Below are 21384 nucleotides of genomic sequence, written 5' to 3'. Positions count from 1 at the left end.
TAACTGGGTAAGATATTTTAACTGGATAAAAATATTTGGTCTAGTTTATGCTGTGTGCTTAACGTAAAAAGCAAAATACACAAACTGTTTTAGATTTGTTCTTATATTCTACTTATTTTATGTCAAGTTTCTGTACATTCTATGTGTACCATAAAAATTGACCACAAGAAACAACTGAGCTCACTCATTATGCTGAGAAAGTCTTAAAAGGACAAATGCCAGAGAGAGAGAGAGTATTAATATGAATATTTTAATCCATAATTACATCATTTATTTTAAAACACAGCCTATCTTACAGATTAACTAAAAAAACAAAAAAACAAACAATGATACCATGAATAACCACACATTCAGGGAGCAAACCTTTTAAAAACAGCTGATAAGGAAGCAGTGTACATTGCAGGATTGAATTATAGAAGAAGAAAAATATACAAACAGGTATTTTACACAACCAGGTTGTCATGAGCATGATAGCTCTTATGTACAAGTCCTTATCTGCCATAAAAGTGTTGTGATATTTCGTCTTGAAACTGGGTTTTATTGAAATGTTCCCTTTAATGCTGTTGTCCCAGCGCCTCAGAAGAAAAACTTAGTGTGTAGAGTGTCTCCTCTGGCTATTCAAACTTGTAGTGATGGGTCCATCCTCTCAAGTGACAGTAAAAAAAAAAGAAAGGTTCCATGTCTCAGACGTAGAAGAGTCGTACCCGGGATGTGCTGACGTGAAGGTCGTCATCATAAAACTTCGTCTCTATAACAACATTACCACTGCAAGAGAAGAAATTTAATCTGTGATTAATCCATGAACAACTTTTACTAATATCTAATATGTAGAATATCAAAATTTTAAAGGGGTTATCGGATATAGCATTCACATAAATGTGCGTTGGCAATGTGTGTACACAACCACCCTATAATGATAAAATATCCACCCAGTGCTTTTACTTTTTTTAAATCCCCAATAATAATAATGGCTCGTAAGCAATTGAGGTGTATTGTTGCTGGATGTTATAATGAACATAGCAGTCGTCATTTACTCCTGACATCTGAGACGCAGATGATTACTTTAGTTTTCGAAGGGAACGCACTTCCCTATCTGCCTAAATGCATCTATTTTCACGTGAATCATTCGTGATCCAGCTTCACGTAAGACGTGAGTATAAGGGTTTTTAATTCAATCTTTCCAAATCAGCTTTCCTAATAATGTGCTAGTTAGCAAGTTTTGTGACTAAACTTGTCACCCCATGGAAGAGAGGGGCGGGGTGAGCAGAGCTCATTAGCATTTAAAGGTACATGCACCGAAATGGCTAACTGTAAACAGAGCTGTTTTTGAGGTAAAAAGGGTGTTGTTTTACACTACCATTGAGAAATTTTTACCAAAGCATGTTATAGAATTTTCATTAACACCTTAAAGAATAATATCAACTTGTGGAAAATGAGCATCCGACGACCCCTTTAAGAAAACTCTTACGTTAAGACATTTGCAGGCATCATTTGTGACTCTGGTGCAGCTTCTATCAAAGACTGCCATGTGTTTGTAGAATTAGGAATCACAAAGCCAAACTCAAAAAACCACTCTGAAAAAAAGACAAGGTACATGTGTAAGCACTTTGTTTTCACAAACAAGCTTTCAAAAATCCCAAATCAAAATGCAAAAGGTTCTCAAATTACACAGATAAAATATCCTGACAAGTCTGGAAATTCATATTTTATGTAATATCAGACTAATTCCACAAAACCATTAAGACAAGCATAGATCAAAATTTAAATAGCTGACTATTACATTGTTAATTAGCAGTGAATGTATGATAAATTATTTATTGAAATAAATCTTAGATCATTGCATTTAAACGAATATTAAGAATAGTATATATACACACATTTTTAACACGTTACCTGTACCTGTGATTTGGAGTGCACTAAATCTAAATCTAACAAGACTATAACTATGATATGGAGGCAACGTGAATGAAATATTGTTTTTTTTTTTGCAGCTTATATATGACAAATATTACCAGTGTTTAGTTAAAATTTAAACCCTTTGTAGCAAAGATGAGAATGTATGGTTAGTATTCAACATTTCTTTGTCCAAATGTACCAAAGGAAATAAAGGTGGTGTATTTAGGAATAATTCACCCCGAAATTAACATTTTGTCAGTAATTATTCACCCTCATGTTGTTCCAAACCTGTACGACCTTTGTTCATCTTCGGAACACAAATTACGATATTTCTGATGACACAACTGACATGTTGAAGGCCCAGAAAAGTGTAAGGACATTGTTAAAATAGTCCATGTGACATCAGTGGCTTAGCTGTAATTTTATGAAGCTACAAGAATACTTTTTGCGTGCAAAGAAAAAAAATGACTTTATTCTACTGTTTTAAAGAAGAAGTTCACTTCCAGAACAAAAAATTCCAGATAATTTGCTCACCCCCTAGTCATCCAAGATGTTCATGTCTTTCTTTCTTCAGTCATAAAGAAATAATGTTTTTTTAAGGAACACATTTTAGGATTTCTCTCCATATAGTGGACTTCTATGGTGCCCGCGAGTTTGAACTTCCAAGATGCAGTTTTAATGGAGCTTCAAAGAGCTCTAAACGATCCCAGTCGAGGAAGAAACAAAACAATCTGTAGCAAAACGATCGGTTATTTTCTAAAAATTTCCTTTTTTAAATATTTTTTAACTTCAAATACTTGTCTTGTCTAGCTCTGTGTGTGTATGTCTCTGTGTTTTCCAGGTCAAGACAGTTAGGGTAGGTCAAAAAACTCCCATCTCATTTTCTCCTCCAACTTCAAAATCATCCTACATCGCTGCAGAAGTATCGACCCAGTGTTTACAAAATGAACGTGCAAAGAAGATCAAATGCCCTACACAAAAAAGGTAAAACAGCGATGTAGGAGAATTTTGGAGTTGGAGAAGAAAATAAGATGGGATTTTTTTGACCTACCCTAACTGTATTGAACCAGAATGTAATTATTTTAGAAAATAACCAATCGTTTCGCTAGATAAGACCCCCCTTCCTCAGGTGGAATCATTTAGAGCACTTTCCAGCTGCATTTAAAAAACACCATAGACTTCCATTATATGAAGAACATCCATGAAATGTTTTCCTCAAAAATACAATTTCTTTATGACTGAAGGAAGAAAGGAACATCTTGGATGACAAGGGGGTGAGTAAATTATATGTAAATTTTTGTTTTTGAAGTGAACTTCTTCTTTAACAATGTCCTTACTATCTTTCTGGGCCTTCAACGTGTCAGCTGCATTGCTGTCTATGCAGGGTCAGAAAACTCATAAAAAATATCTTAATTTGTGTTCCGAAGATGAACGAAGGTCTTATGGCTCTGGAACGGCATGAAGGAGAGTAATTAATGACAGAATTCTTATTTTTGAGTGAACTATCCTTTTAACACTACACTCTTGTGACATTCAGTTTTAACAGAATTTCAGTGGTGACACTGCTAAAATGAATTATGTCCTTTTTATCAATGGATAATGAATAAAGTCATTTATATGGAGCTCCTTGCTCGAGAAGACATCTCTATGTTAGATCATTTTAAAGATATTTCAGAACCAGCCGTTTTACAAAAGGGAGCTCCAATTTTATGCTACTATCATCATTGCTATTCCTTATCATAAAAGTGCAATGTGCAAGAAAGAATTAGAACAACCTTCTAGGCACTGGCCTTTAAAGAAAACCTTTTGCTCCAGTCGGAATTTTTCCAGTTTTTCTACCGAAGAGAAATTCAGCTCTCTGGAGACTGCTTTACATTTCAGGATCTTCTTAGGAACCCTAGCTGGAGAACAAAGTCAAATTTGTTAGTTACCAGACATACTTTCTGTACCAAATTTAGAACCGAAAACTGATCTTAACCTCACACTGACATCACTAAAAAGAGCTGTGAAGTAGTGGACATAAGAGAAGAATTGGCGTAGCTTAATCAAGTCAATAGTCTAAATCTTTAATGCAAGGTAATGCTGAGAACCACAAACCTTCATGTTCTACCCCAGGAAGAGAGAGGTCTTCAGTTCCCTGCCAGAGAACCTTCCCTGTCTCCGCATCTCTAAGATTCATCCAGTTTCTAAAGACAAGTTAAGGCATGCTGAACAGACTGACAATGAAAATGATATCAGGGCCAACTTTCTAGAATAAGGCATTTGACGTAAGATGAATTCACATGTTGCCAACGGTAGATAAAACTTGTCTAAATCAATAATTGAAGTTTTGTCAGGCTCATTGGGCCTCAAGTAAAAGTTTACATTAACATAAAGATTGTGTCATCATTTGCCTCATGGCATTTTAAACCTATATGACTTTCTTTCACCAAAAGAGATGTTTCGCACTCTGTGTTCCACAGAGGAAAGTGGGTGATTCTCAAAAGTCTAAATTCAAGAGCATCTAATCATTACGTTTAGCAGCAATTAGTTATAAATCTCAAACGCAAACAAGCCCAGCAGGGCTAACTGAAACAGACCACACTTGAAGTCTAAAAACAGCCTGATCTGTCTGCTAAAGAATGGTTTGTGACAATGTCCAGTACTCTATGTCAATGACATCTGACCACTTCATTTTCAGACCACCTGTATGAGCCTTTCAGGCTGGTAAAGCACACTCACACGAGGCTGCATGTGTCATTACAGGTGTATAGCACAGGCCCTAGTTACCAAGCCCATGAGATCTCCGTCAGGGCTGCATAAGTGTGCTACATGTATCACTAATCCTAATCTATCTTTCAAGCATTAATAGCGACACATAAATGCTCCTTAACAAATGCAAATCCCCAAGTTGTTCCTGTAGGAATAAAACAGGCTCATCATAAATATCCTTTATCCTTCCCTATGTTATACTGTTTAAAAATTTTTATTTATTATTTGGTTCTTTTCATACTTATAGAGACTCAAATAAATTGAAATGAATCCCTTTACAAAGCCACCAAACTGAAGCAAATTAAATTATTCAGTGGTGACTTTGCTGAATAGATCCCGTATCTTCAAATACAATGTATAGACTACAAAAAACTTTGTTTTAGATGTTTCCTATTCATATTAATGTGCTTAAACATCAATCTGGCAAATTCCAGAATTCCATTTTATGTGCTCTATCCTGTGATACATTTCACCCTGAATTTAGATGCCAACAGCAGAAAATGAGTTACTACTCCCATAAAGTGCCCATGCTATGTATCTGCTGAACCAGGCGACTGCATTTGAAATTATTGGTGACAGATGTCTGTGGGATCTCACCTGCTGAGCACACCGAGAGAGTCGCAGGGGAGAGACCCTTTTACTCACAAACACTGTCACTGTCGAGGTAATTAGTCCCTTCGGCGCCAATGCTTTCATGGAAGCCACATTCATTTTTAAAAAGTCATCCATTGTTGCATATTGTTGCCATTTACAGTCTGTTGTTACGGGTGCAAAAGAGCTACAGTAACTGTAGTTAAAAAAGAAAAAAAAGAATAGTACATCAAACGCATTACATTTTACCTCATTAAAAATAATGGCAGCGGATGCTATGTTAGTTCTAACTGTGTTCACACACAGTACTGTGTTCCTGGAAGAGGAACATAAAACTTGCCTTGCAAGCACACAAAATCCACACACCTTCAAAATCTAACAAACATAATTTGGCACATAATACAATATCTGTCTTTTTCATTATTTAAGTCAGTGTTTTTTTTGTAGCCACTCAAGGGGATGGTGCTTTGCACACAGTAGTCACCTCTGGGGCACACTGGGGTTAAAAAAACTACACAGGGCAAATATGATGAAGCCCGGAGATAAAATTGCATAAAACAGCCTTTGAAAATTGGTTTGTGCTGCGAAACTACACTGTACCAGATTCATGGCTATAAAGAGCTGTGCTATACAAAGATGACACATATTTGGTAAAAAAAAAAAAAAAAAAAACAGAGCTGAGCTCTAAAATTATATGCAGGGCCAATGCAACAATAGTCATTATGCATCAATTCTAAATAGGCCTAGGTAGTGATATCTACGGCATACCAGCCCATTCTCCAGTTTAAATATTCTCGATAAAATGATACCTGAATGTTTTATCCATACACTTTAACATACACTACTGTTTACAAGTTTGGGGTTAGTAAGACTTTTAATGTTTTTAAAAGACGAGCCATTACTCCAGTCTTCAGTGTCACGTGATCCTTCAGAAATCAATCTAATATGCTGATTTGTTATCAAGAAACACTATTATTAGAAAACTGAAATGCACTTCTTCAGGATTCCTCGATGAATAGAATGTTCAAAAGTTCTTTTGTTCAACATTCATACTGTCACTTTTAAGAAACGTAATACTTTGTTTTGTAATTTATAGCTTTGCAAAATAAAAAATATTAATTTAAAAAAAAAAAAACTTCATGACCCCAAACTTTCTGAACAATAGTGTAAATCCAAAATACTTCCTTACAGACTTTCAGACACTGTCGTTCACAAACCTTAACATTTCTGTAAGTTTTAATCATTTTCCACAGCTATGCCTCAAAGAGGCACCCAGTTGGATGCGAGAAGCATAAGGCAGCAAATCCCTGTCCTTTCAAATCAAGGATTTAAGAATTACCAGCCTGTAAGACAAACCCTTGCTTTCCCAGAGAAGGTCACAAAGGGTAGACCCATGTCTACAAGCAGAAATATTTGGAAAACAGCATACATCAAGACTGACAGGGCAGTCCAAATGTTCCAGACGTAGCCATTTTCACCCCATCACAAGGTTCCGGTGCTAGCGTGATTATTCTAGTCAGATTTACAGAGCCTATTATAGAAACACTAGCCAATGTTATGCAATCGTGATGGCAGGCACAAACTGTGTGAGCAGATTTCACCTGTCTAATGCACCTGATCCCAAGAATCAGGTGCCTGTCAGTTTCATAGTATCCTGAAGCTCATGTGAACATTAACCAAACTTTCAGCTGAAGGAAATAACAACATCCCATATAGTTAGTTACTGATGCTAATATGCTCAAATAAATGTAAAACTTAGTGAGAATTTGATTGAAACTCTATAATCTAATAAGCACAAGACTGCTTTGAAATTACTTTCTTTGATATGATTAACTGCACTGGCAAATCACAATTCACATGCCAGTAACTCAATAATCCAGGTATGCACATTAACAAACTCAAGCATATTTATACAATTCATTAAAACACTACATAGAAAATAAACTGCTTATATATACCGACTAAAAAACTTAACAAGATTAAAATATTCAAATATTTCAAAACCAGTTTAAAAACTCAAATGGACGTTTAAAAGTGTTATTACATCCAAAATGAGTCGACTGACAGCTTTACACCACAGATGCAAATATAGCCTGTAGTTTGTTTGTTAGAATAAAAGGCATTTGGATTTTATACGTATATTGCTGAAACTAAAATCAAGTTTCAAACATGGTAACTAAGAAAGCTTAACATAACTAGTTCACCTTCCAGTTTGTTCTGCTAACGTTAACTGCAACCAGCATCTCTTACAGCATCAATAACACTGAAGCCCTGATTTCATAACCGTTACATTAATTACCTAATCCACATTTATACTTGAATAAAGATAGCTAGCTATGATGCAAAGTCTGAGGTTTGTAGCTAGCAGGCTAATCTGTCCCATCATCACTTAAGGATACAATTTAAACCCCTTCAGAATCTCCTTCGCTCTGTCTTCATCCGAAGACATCTTTTTTCTGGATCTTCAGCTTCAGCAGATGAAAAAAGACGAATTAAAACGTTCCGCCGAGGAATGACTAATAAATATAGGAGAAAATAGCTTGTCAGTTACACAAAATCCACCTCGAAAAAGCTTTAGTTACAGTGAGATCCAGCTTTAATCTGAACGGATACACTTGATCCGCTCACAACCTACTGTAAATAGATTTTTTGGGGAGACTGACAGCTGGCTCAACCAATCATCTTGCGAGTTTTCGAAGGCCTGGATTAAATGCACCAATCGTAGCGGAGATGCAAGAACTAAGGCGGGGTTTGGTTGCGTAGGGACGCGTCACCGATGGCAACCCCTCAAACGTCCTTCGAACGCAGCAGAACGGAAGCGCGTGTGAGACAAAAAGTTAACAGTGCGTTATTTGCTGTGGAATAAATAAGGCGCTTCATGGAACATACAAAGGATAACTTAAATACAGTTCAGTTGAATAACGCTCCATTAATGAATACTGGACTACAAATGAGTACAGATTGTTTTCTCTATGGAAAATATTATTAATATGTCACGAATTGTCGTTAACAAACATGCGGAAAGTAGTTCAGACAAAATAAAAATGTTAATGAGCCCTTTAATGGGTTAACCATCTTTGTATGTGCATTTTATACTTTACGATAGATTTAAAAATAAAACAAAATATATATTTTATAAAAATATTTTTTTCTAAATATTAATGCTTTCATAACATTAACGTATTGTAATAAAAAGTGTAATCTTAATATATATTGCGTGATTTTACTGTAGTAGTGCAGAGTAGAGATGTGTAATTTATGTAAACATATGTTATTATTATTACAGTAAAACTCATAGTCGTATGTCAGCAGAGCCAAGCTGTGTTAACAGCAGTATTTGCACATCAGTTTCTCTTCACAACACGCATATAGTCTATAAAAACAGGTTAGAAGTTTACTATATTATGAAAGATCTGTGCCTGCAAATTATATGTCTAAAAGAAGCCCTGTGGCTAAGCAAAAACCAGCACAGGAAATAATGATGGCTATATTTGTGCAATTTATGAACAAGTCTTAAAATGCTCTCCTTGTGACTGTAGAAGAGAGTGGTCATGTAAAAACCACAAGAGATATGTATTACATAAAGTACTCTGCTCTACTCAGCACTGCACAAGCACACAATTTATATTAAGTTCAGTGTTTATTTTTATTTTATTTTATTTTATTTTATTTTATTTTATTTTATTCTATTCAAATAGGACCAGTAATGGCAGAGTGTCACCAGGGAGTGGTGCAATAATACAAGAAAAAACCCTCTTCTTAAAGAGCCTTGGCCTCTACCTTTTCAAGGATGAATTAATTTCACCTACTCATTCCACTTATTACATGTATTTGAAATGAAGATATGCATATATGATTTTAGCTTACTAATAGTTTGCACTAAACATTTTATTGTAAAAAAAAAAAAAAAAGAACTGAGTAATTAAGTAACAGCCAATGGAAGTTCATGGACACTTATTCATCATCAAAAAAAAAAAAAAAAAAAAAAAAAAAAAACATCTACAGCCTATTGTACAATGGAAATATATGATCCTTCATAAAACACAGCTCTGCTATTTCAGAGATATCACAGCCAGGAGTGAATGGATGAGAAACTGTGAGGAGAAGGCCCTTATATTAACAGTAAATCTTATGTCTCTGCAGTGGTCTGCAAAATCTCATGCAATCTATTACATAAATTGCTGTCTCTGCTTCTCCCAGCAACTTGAAATATACTTGTGCATGGATTTGATTTTTTCCCTTACAAATACTAAATTTGACATTGCATATTTCAGTCAGACTGCTCAACCACAAATAGCACTGTACACTGCATTTATAAGACAAGATCTATGCATAGTCTTAGATTTGCAAACCGGCATAAATATTACATGAACGCTATGATGTTTAAAAGTTCCTGATTTATAGGTTAAAAACATGTTTTGATGGTAAAAAAAAAAAAAAAAATCATGAGACATTATGCAAATACATTTTCACATTTTTTTTTTTTTTTTTTTTTTTTTTAAGCAGCTGAGCTTAACTTTCAGCTAAATGTACTGTAACTCAAATTCTGTCAAGAGACAAATGTTATTCTGGTCAGTGTCAGTTGAAGCAGTGATGGAGAATGATGTCATATGAAAGACAGGAGCAGAGATTCTCTACGCCACAAACTCATCACTTCAAATTACCCTTCCAAAAGACGAGACAAACTTAGACCTGAGCTGTTCAATTAATAATTACACCTTTCACCTCATCTTTAATGCATGATTAGGTCTCATATCAAAGGTGGTATGATGAGAATGCACACAAAAATTAAGACAGGCCTACTGACGTATACCCTATAGTACCTATAGCACTCTGTTTTCTTAAGAGTTTTCTAGCTGAAAAGCAGAAAGGGGCACATAATCTAGCACTGGAGGGGCACGTAATCCCCCTTTTATCCTCTATAAACTCCATATAAAATAAGCAGGGCATGTATTGCTTCATATTTGACTTCACATGGACTAACTCATCTATTTACATTCAGTAAATTTCATCATCTGCTGTTTTCAATAAATACTGTTCATTTTAAAGTTGCGTGTTATTTCAGTTCTTTGAACTGAGAGTTGCTTTTGTGTCTGTTATCGTGACAGTTCAGAGCAGTGAGGCCATTACATAAAAGACAGTGCTGAATCCAGCCTCACACATGTAAAGCTGTTTTATGATGTCAAAGCTGCAGCTGTTCAAATCATTTCTAAGAAAAACAACATAAAAAAAAAGTAGACAAAAGACAAAAATCGTATTACCAGTTCCCAGGAAACTGCAATGTTTTGCACCCTATTTTCATTGTGGTAATCTCTTTAACATCCTATCACGTCAAAAAAATGTAATTGCTTTTTGGTATTTTAAAACAACAAGAGAATCTATCTATCTGCAGTTACCTTATACCACCCAGAACACTCAAGCAAGTGCATATCAACATCCTCGTAATCACCCAGAACATATTAGAAACACTCTAGCAACCGCCGAGCAACCACACAGAATACCCTAGCAACTTCATAGCAACACTCTTAACACCTGCCTAACAACCTCCCTAGTTACCACCCAGAACACACTAGAAACACCTGAGCATCTACAAAGCAAAACTTTAGTAACTGCCAAACAACCACAAAGAATAGCAACACCCTAACATCTGCCTAGCAACCACCCAGAACACTCTAGCAATTGCATGGCAAAAACCTGGCAACCACCTAGAAACACCCTAGAATCTGCCTAGCAATGACACAGAAAACCCTAGCAACTATTCAGAACACCTAAAAACACCTTGGTAACTGCATCACAACAACTGTCTAGCAATCATACATAATAACCACATAGCAACACCCTAGTACCCACTCAGAGCATCAGAGAAACCACATCTGCTACTCAGAACATCCCACCAAATGGCTACTCCCTCACAACCACACAGAACACCTAAGCAACCACTTAGTAACCCCCCAGAACACCCTACCAAATGACCATGACCTCACAACCACCCAGAACACCCTAGCAACTTCCTAAAAAACACTCATAACACCCTACCAAGTGACTCTGATTTCACAAATACATAGAACACCCTAACAACCGGTTAGCAAACACCCAGAACACCCTTATAAATGACTATGACTACACAACCACACAGAACACCCTAACAACTACCTAGCTACCACCCAGAACACTCTAACAACCAGCCAGAACACCATACTAAACGACTATGACCTCACAACCACACAGAACACAGAACAACCACTTAGTAACCACCCAGAACACCCTAACAACAACCCAGAACACCCTACCAAATGACTAAGACCTCACAATCACACAAAATCACCCTAACAACCACCCAGAAAAATTAAGCAACTGCCTAGCAATGCCCTTACAAAAAAAACATCTTAGCAACCACCTGAAACCACTAGCAAAACCCAACTGCAGTGGCTACTCCTTGACTGCTATGACTGGCTTTCAAATAAACACCAAAGAAATCTGGAGATTTTAATGAGAAATCAGCCAGACGACTGCACTCAGTGCTTTTGGCCACACATGTGCCTTTTTTGCTGTTCACCCCATGAAATCATTTTCTTTGAATGGAGAATAAAGACTATTCATACTGTATGAAGCAATGCTAGAGCTGAATAACAGCTCTCACACAGCCAGTGTGAGTCCATTGTGACTCTCAGAATTCCGAGCAGAACGTCTAGATGTCACATCAACAATTCAAAGTTTCACACAATTTATTATATCAATTTGGGTTAGTTGTTGCCACCAAAATGACCAAATTACCCATTATCATTTAAACTTCTCTCTTCCAGGGAGAAATGATGCTAGAATTAGCTCTAATGTTGACTGGAAATGGAGCTGAACAGGAAATAGAGTGTGTGAAAAGGGCTTGCAGTGGCTAAATGGGAGTGTGCATAAAAAAGCAGGAAATTAGGTAAAGCTCATTAAAAGAGAGTGTTGCAGCTGGAAGATAAGCAGACTGTGACTTCTCTATTAGACAGCTCGTTACCTGGAGTTATCGAGCAGCAAAGACCACTCATATTGCATGCAGCTATAGTCTAAAAGAGAAGATAGATTAGTGTCCACAGAGACCTGTGTGAAACAGAGAAACTATTAAAGCTTTTAGACATATCCACACATTTAGCATATCATATTATTTGACCACTTTTTCATCAAGACATTTGCTACTATGAAGCATTGCTTCTGATCTGTGAAACTTTGAAATGCTCTTTGCTGATTTACATTTAGATCTGTCCACTGTGATAACAGTAATACCGATAAACCCCCATTTGTCAGGCAGCTAAGTGTTACTAATCAGAACAGAAAGCTTTTTCATCAAAACAGGCACATTGATTTTTCATCAGAACTATTTTTGTCCTCTTTCCCTGTGCAAGTCCCATCCAGTGTTACAGTTATAATTATTGTCTTGTTTCCAGTCGCTCAGACGACATTAGCTGGTATATTAGTCCTGATTCTGCCAGTGGAAAGAAATTCTTAGTTTAATGTTCACTGAGCATTACAGTGACATTGAGTGCTCAAGCAGGGTTGCCAGGCTTTCACAACAAAACCGCCCAATTGCTATCCAAAATTAGCCCAATCACGTTCCTGCAGGGCAAAATACTCATTTTTTGGCAGGGTTCCCCTGGTAAAATTTGCATTCCAGGGGCTAAATATCAAGTTATTGGGGTCGCTTCAACCTGTTGAAACAGTGTTTAAGTAGCCCAATTTCATAGGAAAACTGCGGACTTGGCAACACTGTGCTTAAGCAAACTGCTCTTAAATCCTGTCAAAGGTGTTGCTTAACTTCACGTGTAGATTTTTTCTCTTAAAACAAAAAGATATAGAATTTCTTTACAAAAATGCTAAATATTAGTTTTTCCCACATGCTTTGGTTTAATTCTAAAATTATTTTTTTAAACAATTAGTTTAGACCTTTGAACAATTGCTTGCTTCTGCAAATAAGTACAACTGATGAGATGAAGATCAAAACTGATGAGTTGATACTCAGTGAAACTGTCATAATCTTCATAGCTTCTAAACATTATCAAAATCTGTCAGACAATTCATAAATATCTCTGACATGGAATGTTTTGTTTATATGTAACACATTGTTACAATAATAAAGTATTTCACAGAAAACATTTACAAAATGCTCAAGCAAACTGCTCTTAAATCCTGTCAAACGTGTTGCTTAACTTCACATGTAGATTTTTTCTCTTAATTTTTTCTCTTTTTTTCTCTTTTTTTTTTTCTCTTTAATCTCTTCAGACAGACACAACTGACAGACACTATTAGCACAATAACTAGGTTTTGAATCATGAAATAAACATTTAGAATGAGTATTTTTTGTAGAGATGCAATAGAGTTCTGGCGGAATTACTATTATCTACTACACTGTAAAAAATAAAAAACACAATTTGTTGAGTCAGCTTAAAATAATTTGTTACCCTGCTGCCTTAAAATTCTAAGTTCAGTCAACTAAAATAAGTTTAGTCAACTTGAAATGTTAAGTTGTACTAACTAAAATAAGTTTAGTCAACCTGAAATGTTAAGTTGTACTAAGTAACAACTTAGAAATTTGTGTTTTCTAAACTTACCAAATGGGTAAGTAACCCAGCTGCCTTAAAATTTTAAGTTGATTCAACTCAAATATCTAAGTTGTCACTTAGTATAATTTAACATTTCAAGTTGAATGAACTTTTTTTTGAGTTTTTTTGAGGTTTTTTTTTGAGCAGCCAGGATACAAATTATTTTAAGTTGACTCAACAAATTGTTTTTGACAGTGTACGCTGCTGAATTGCTGCTGCAGTTGGTTATTGCTGTTGTAGATAGCTGTTGTAGCAAGTACATGAACTTGCTACTGCCAGTACATATCCCAATATGGTGCTGAGAGTATTTAAGGCATGCTGCTGCACAAATACCATAAATAATCCCCGTAGGAGATCTATACAGGTGGAGCTGGGGAGGTGGAGAGTTTCAGAGGAACTCAGAATGCGGGCTGCAAAATGCTCTAGTGGATGCTACTCAGCCATTTAAATGTAAAGCAGCAAGCTTATTGGCGGCATATGCAATATAAATCAATTAGCTTGTGTCAAGTAATTTAACGCTGTGAAGGTCATCAGTTTGCATTAACAGCCTGTGCTATCAAGAGTTTCATGACAGAACTTGGCATTTGTGATGTCTCATAAAACAAGACTTACAGTTTACAGAATGTTTAGAAAGCTAAGAAAATGAGCTATAGCAATTGAGAAAAACAATAAGGCCAAAAAAAAAAAAAAATCAGCTTCTAGATGTTGGCCAAATTGTTAATATCAGTGCACCCATAGCAATAACACTGTGTCAAGCTTTGCCTTTAAGTCACAAAAGCTTTTAAAAGTGACAGACAGAAAGACCGAAAAATAGACTGTAGATGCTGTTACAGTCAGAAATGTTATTTTTCAGGGTATTTGATTACAGGAAACTGTTATGCAGACCTATTAGAAAAGAAAAAGTATACTGAGTCAGAACAGTTTGAAGGACAGTGTCGAATTCATGAAATGTAGCTTGAATGCTCCAGGTTAAGTTAGTGATACAAATTTTTGTCTAAAAAAATTATAAGCCTTAATATAATATCATTATGAATATAATTAGTCTGTATGGTTTGTTACACAAAAGGGGATGGTTTTAAAAACCCAATGATCCACATTTAGCCTCTGCTTCTAATGTTAGCTCTTGCAGGAGAGAGAGAAGTCTCAATAGGCCTCCAGGAAGTTGTCAAAATGGAAACACATTTCTGTATGAGAGAATATGACTAGAATATAAATAAATAATGTGAACACATTTCATTGTTGTACAATGAAAATGCGGCAGAATTCAGAGTTTTATCATAATGCACGATTTTTCCATCAGGAAACCACTAATGCAAATATAGTGTTCTTAATGGTTTTGTGTACCTACAATTTATGAGGACGGGATGGATGAGAAAAAAGCATCTGAAAATCTGCCTTATCAGCAAAAATCCACCTAATGTTTGTTTTATGTTCAAATTCCAGCCAGCTGCCAAGGCCTCTATTTGATCCTGGTGGGAAATAACAGAAACAGATGCATGGTGCTGGTGTGAATTACAGATATAGCTCTGGATCACATCATCAGCATTCAGACGTTTTTTGTTTGTGTGTGTCTCGCATCCTCTAAGCCTTGCAATTTAATCACCCAGATTGCTTTTGATGCCTTTATACTTCAAACGCAGCCATGGTAATTTATCAGCAGTGAATGAGAGGTATGGCTCTGAACATTACTTTGACAGCCTAGGAACACAGAGCACTGTTTGCCAGACAACCTCACATCTGGGTTAATTTGAGGTTATTTTAAGGACCTAATCATACATACGAGCAAGGACAGTATTTCCTAGTCAAAGCCATTGTCAAATTTGGGTGAACAGGCCGTTTAGAAATGAGTGCTGGAGGGTTTTCAAACACTTTCTTATTAAAAGGTCAGCAGAGTCAGGACTGAGCTTTGAGAACTGCTGTATTTAACATATGTCTTCAGACTCTCAGCGGTAGCTTTGATAAAGGTCACTGAAAAGCCTCTGTGAAAATGAGTATCTATCTGTAATGGGCAAAGGATGAAGAAGAAGTTGGTGGGTTTTAATGATTTTTCATACATCACAGTCACATAAACGCAAATATGTTTTTGCTTCTTGCTCAGTTTTACGGAATTAAAATGAGTTAATGTAACAAACATTTGGTCACAACTTAACTCCATTGCCCCTACAGAAGTTAAACATGGCTGTAACTACAAATAAAACCAAAAAACTATGGTTTAATATAGTTATGGGAAAGACAAATTAAACATGATTTTGCTACACTACTTGCTGCACCGACAGATCCAGACCAATGCTGACAGTCACTAGATTAGGTCACTTTTCAAACACTCCAAGAACCCACAAACGCAGATTAATAAGAAATGCAGGCCAAAGCCACAGAAGTAACACGGGTAAACCCAACGAATGTGTCTGTTGCAATTTATCTACGTCTGTTAGTGCAACACCACATATTACATGCTATAAAAAGTTGGCATATTCAGCATACAATGTGCATTTCTGCTAGTTAATTTCAAGACATTAATTGCAGCTACAAATCAATTTTTTTGGGGTTTACTAAATTTAGTTATAGTACAATAAAATGTTGCGTAATATGTAATTTTGTTTCTTTCTGTGTTGGGGTAGATTTTGTGTTACCCAGTGGCTTGGTCAAATTTACTCCAGCAGTTAACTTGCCGAGCACGGGCTTTTCTCACCCTTTTCAGGACAGAATCACCAAATTCGTGCACTTCTTCAGTCATATCCAAGTTATATGTTTTATTTACTCTATTAAATCATTCCCTGTTTGTTTATAGGCAAGTTATGGAGTCAGTCACCACATCTTTTCGGCTACGAGTGAAACTCAGAGTGGCGGTCTGAGATGAGATCCAGCACAGTTACGGTGGAAACCGATAACTGCGACCGGTAGATTGTTGCTCGTAAATGTTTATTTTTTTACTCCTCAAATGTTAGTTAAACGCGTTTAAATGTAGACAGTATTGTATACATGTTCAAAAATGCTGTATTAAAAGTATGCTGTATTAAAACTGTACTCCCCTGGTGAAAAAAACAGCATATGCTGGTAGGTATGTTTTGATGCTGGGATGCTGGTTAGGTAGGTTTTGATGCTGGTTTAAGCTGGTCTTTTGCTGGTTTATGCTGGTCCTTTGCTGGTTCATGCTGGTCCTTGACCAGCAACATGACCAGCAAAAACCAGCAAAGGACCAGCTTAAACCAGCTAAGGACCAGCATAAACCAGCAAAGGACCAGCTTAAACCAGCTAAGGACCAGCAAAAACCAGCAAAGGACCAGCTTAAACCAGCTAAGGACCAGCATAAACCAGCAAAGGACCAGCTTAAACCAGCTAAGGACCAGCATAAACCAGCAAAGGACCAGCTTAAACCAGCTAAGGACCAGCAAAAACCAGCAAAGGACCATCTTAAACCAGCTAAGGACCAGCATAAACCAGCAAAGGACCATCTTAAACCAGCATCAAAACCTACCTAACCAGCATTCCAGCATCAAAACATACCTACCAGCATATGCTGGTTTTTTCACCAGGGTCATCGAAAATAAAAGATAAACTAGTGGTTGTGTCGTGTATTTTATAAATATTTAGGTGATTAAGTTAACATATATACATATTTATGTCTAAAATAAAAAATAATCTATATACTGCAATAATGAATGAGTAAAATCAACCCATTATTAGTGATGGGAAGTTCGGATCATTTTACCGACTCTGACCTTTGAGTCTCGTTCAGCAAAATAAATTAATCTTTTTTCGAGTTTTCGTTCATTTTAGCAAAATATAAATAAAATGTTACGTGTTACCTCCCTAACACATCTACTGCTTACACAAACGTTGATCACACTACAAACAAAACAAAACTATAATGCTATAAGAAACAGAAAAGATTAATTCATTGTTTACCTGGGTTTTTAGTCTGTGATTAACTCACCTCGCCTCTTATCTGGCAAGTTTTCGGGTTTGAATCGTTATCACGTGACAGCCCAATAAGCTTAACCAATGCAGTCTGAGTCGGAAAGAGAATTGATTAGTTCATCTCTCGAGTCCTCGGGTTCGAGTCGTTCGTTCATCACGTGACAGCCCCATAAGGTGAACGAACAACTCGATTCGAAGATTTGAAACAGGTGAACTAATTCCAGTACAGAACCTAATGGGATGTTGCGCATGCGCGACTGAACGAATCACTCCCCGAGACGACTCGTTCGTCCCGAGTCACATTAAAGATTTGTTCAAAATGAACGAATCGTTCAAAAACGACCCTTCACTACCCATTATGAGTTAAATTGGTTAAACAACCCGATTTGCTGGGTCAGGTTAGCCCAAGTGTTCTGTCCTATATATTTACCCAGCTACACTGTAAAAAATAAAAAACACAATGTGTTTAGTCATCTTAAAATAATTTGTTACCCTGCTGCCTTAAAATTGTAAGTTCATCCAACTAAAATAAGTTTAGTCAACTTGAAATGTTAAGTTGTACTAAGTAACAACTTAGATATTTGTGTTTGCTAAACTTAACAGATGGGTAAGTAACCCAGCTGCCTTAAAAATTTAAGTTGATTCAACTCAAATATCTAAGTTGTCACTTAGTATAATTTAACATTTCAAGTAGAATAAACTTTCTTTTGGGGTTGACTTAAAATTTTAAGGCAGCCAGGTTACAAATTATTTTAAGTTGACTCAACAAATTGTTTTTTACAGTGTACTGGGCTAGAAACAACCCAGTTTTAACCCAGTGTTTTAAGAGTATCTTTCTGCTACACTAAGCATTCACGATTAGAGGTTTTCATATAATTTATAACTCATTTCATTTATTTCAGCAGTCCTGAATTATAGAAATAGTTCACCCAAAAATGATAATTCTGTCATCATTATTTCACCCTCATGTCATTACAGACCTGTGTGACTTCTTTTGAACATAAAAGATGAGAAAGGTCTGCATGTTCTTTTGATGGAAGTCAATGGTCATCGAAATGTTTGATTACTGACACACTTCAAAATATCTTCTGTTTGTATTCCAACAGAAGAAAGATAGTCAGACATGTTTGGAGGGTTTGAAAAATGATGACAGTTAAGATTTTTGCGAGAACTTTAATTCACGTGGCCGTTGTTATCAATAAATCCTTTAGTCATACTGTGTCATACTAAAATTAATCACAACACAGCAGCCTTTGTCATTCTCACCAGCATAAGAGCATACAAATGAAGAGCTGCTTCCTCAGCACATGTCCGAATGGGATAATGCAATTCGTTTCTGAATGTTTTCCATGTGTTACCACATATATGTAGATCAATTCTCACAACTACATTTGAAATGCAGAGGCAAATGGAAATCTGATTGTGACAGTGTACAGTCTTTCTGCGAAACATTCTCTCAAGTGGAAACAAAAGTGCAGTTTCTTTTTGCATGGTTTCACTGCTTTCTACAAATTATGGGGTAAGTTTATGAAAGAGTTTTGCCACTTTTGCACATGATAGTTCAGTGCAAAAATCTGTCTTATTCACCACCCACAATCCAGGTGCTAAATGCACTGAAATAGCAATTTGTGTAAATGTTTAGTGAATCAGGTGCTAAACGACCCAAACAGCCTGTATATTAAACAAGAATTCCTTAAAGGGACACTCACTATTGGATGATCCATATTTAGAGAATGCGTTATTCTATAGGAAATTAACTGTCATTGCCACATTAATAAATACATCTCTAATAAATGTTAATATTTTGTAGGCGCTGGCCTAATTTTAATATCAAAACTAAAATGGCCTTAACGTGAAAGAAATCTTAACCATGAGAGCCTTTGTGCATCATTCATTGTCAGTGCAAAAGTCATTTACTAAATTATGTTACATTCTCATTCATCTTTGCCGCAGCCAGACACGCTTAGTTTGATAAAGGTGCAATCCACTTGAAGTATGTATAATTTCCTGTAATGGAACAATAATGGAAGAAGTGCTCATTCACTTCAAAGAGTCGGTTATCATTACCTCTCATAATGTCACTGGGATCATGCACACGTTATGGGAGGTTTGCAAGTTATTCAGGTTGACTCTCTTTTGCATATTATTTTTATGCGCAGAGCTTCTCTTATGAAATTTTACCACAACATACACTCAAACCATGACTACTTAAACAGCAGCTTAAAACACATTTTAAAAATGTATGATGCATTTTCTTATATTTCATTAAAATGAAAAGGATTGGACAGATTTACATCCTATGATCATATAATCATCACACAATTTCAGAAAATATTGAAATACACAAAGTAAAATAATTATTGTTTTACTGTAAATAAAAAAAGGTCAAATTATTTTCCACTTAATGCTTATTGCAGTGAACTTTAAGAAACGTCACGTCTAGTGCAGTTTATTTTGCTGTGTAATTTGTTAAAGTGGTGATCCATTCCTGTCATGACAGCACGAAGAATAATTACGGTTACAATGAGTCACTTTGGAGAATTGCTTGAGCCTCAAGCACATCCACCTGTCATTTGAGTGGCGAGAGCACATGCTGTGATCCAGATGAAGTAAATGAGAACCGAAGATAACAAATCAGCTCAACATTCCTGATCCAATACTGTGTAATCACCATCAAAAATGTGACCGCAGCAAAAATGTTAATTGAATTTGAGAAAACAATCATGTTGATTCTCCTCTGCTCATGTAGCAAAACAGGTACCAATTTTATTCTTTAATAACCTCACAGAAGTTTTGTAGAATTGTTTACGCTGTGAAATCAGTCTTGAAAGAGATAAGAACAGGAGCGGGGAACAATGACTCACTCCTGTTGAGGAAAAAACTGAGGGAACTGCATGTTAATAAGAGCCCAGTGAGACAGAAGTCTAACAGTGAATTAGCTAGTATTAGATCTAAACTAGACAGGTTATATGAACCATGAACTAGACATGTTTTCTGGTAATAATGGGAAAGAGTGCAAGAGCTGATTGGTTTGTTTTTGTATGTTATCTTGAAAGAGTTTGTTTTGTTTAAATATGCAGTATTAAACCCCAAAAAGTTTTTTTTGTCTTTTATCAGTTGTTTATATCTCAAAACATTTGCTGGAACATAATCTTTATGTTTCTATGCACTAACACAATACTGTTGTGTGAAAAACGCCATAATGTAATTATTTTCAATTTGCTAGTGATGCGTAAAATGAATTTGGGAATTTGATAAAGAGGGCATTGAGTATATCAGAAAACCAATGGTCTATGTCATCTACACTGAATCACAAACCATGATAGAAAATAAATTGCCCAGTCTTTTTTTCTTTTCCCCCACTATGCAGTGTTTACTGATCTGATACCTTTGTTATTTCTTTGTATGTTTATGCAGGACTAAGAGTGGCATTTAAAAATAAAATTATATAATTAATTACATTTTTTCTTTTATTTCAATAATTCAGGATTTAATAATTCAAACATAAAAATGGAAATAAATAGATGACATTAAAAATAAAATGAAAATGAATTACTTTTTGCTTCCTTTTCTATTATTTATTTATACAATGCATTATTTAATATTTCCAACATAACAATGGAAATAAAAAATTTTAAACTGACATATT

General features: G+C 35.8%; 1 protein-coding gene across 1 annotated transcript; it reads right to left on the bottom strand.

The window, feature by feature from the left end:
• Positions 1-231: 231 nt before the first annotated feature.
• Positions 232-7881, bottom strand: pde6d (phosphodiesterase 6D, cGMP-specific, rod, delta). Its single transcript, XM_051113437.1, has 5 exons — positions 7638-7881; positions 3994-4082; positions 3672-3797; positions 1469-1574; positions 232-765 (listed from the first exon to the last, which is right to left on the bottom strand). Exons 1-5 carry the CDS (start codon positions 7685-7687, stop codon positions 684-686), a joined length of 453 nt encoding a protein of 150 aa, XP_050969394.1. The 5' UTR covers positions 7688-7881; the 3' UTR covers positions 232-683.
• Between the last annotated feature and the right edge of the window lie 13503 nt (positions 7882-21384).

Source organism: Labeo rohita, chromosome 6 (assembly GCF_022985175.1).
Source record: "Labeo rohita strain BAU-BD-2019 chromosome 6, IGBB_LRoh.1.0, whole genome shotgun sequence".
NCBI classification, from domain to species: domain Eukaryota; kingdom Metazoa; phylum Chordata; class Actinopteri; order Cypriniformes; family Cyprinidae; genus Labeo; species Labeo rohita.
This window is presented reverse-complemented; position numbering and strand designations above follow the sequence as displayed.

What these genes read in the sequence shown, in the direction of transcription:
- pde6d (XM_051113437.1), bottom strand. Translation starts at nt 7,687, where the DNA reads ATGTCTTCGGATGAAGACAGAGCGAAGGAGATTCTGAAGGGGTTTAAA. An exon ending in TCCTGGGGTAGAACATGAAG is followed by an intron (nt 3,798 to 3,993) that starts GTTTGTGGTTCT and finishes TTTGTTCTCCAG; the next exon opens with CTAGGGTTCCTAAGAAGATC. An exon ending in TAAAGGCCAGTGCCTAGAAG is followed by an intron (nt 1,575 to 3,671) that starts GTTGTTCTAATT and finishes TCTTTTTTTCAG; the next exon opens with AGTGGTTTTTTGAGTTTGGC.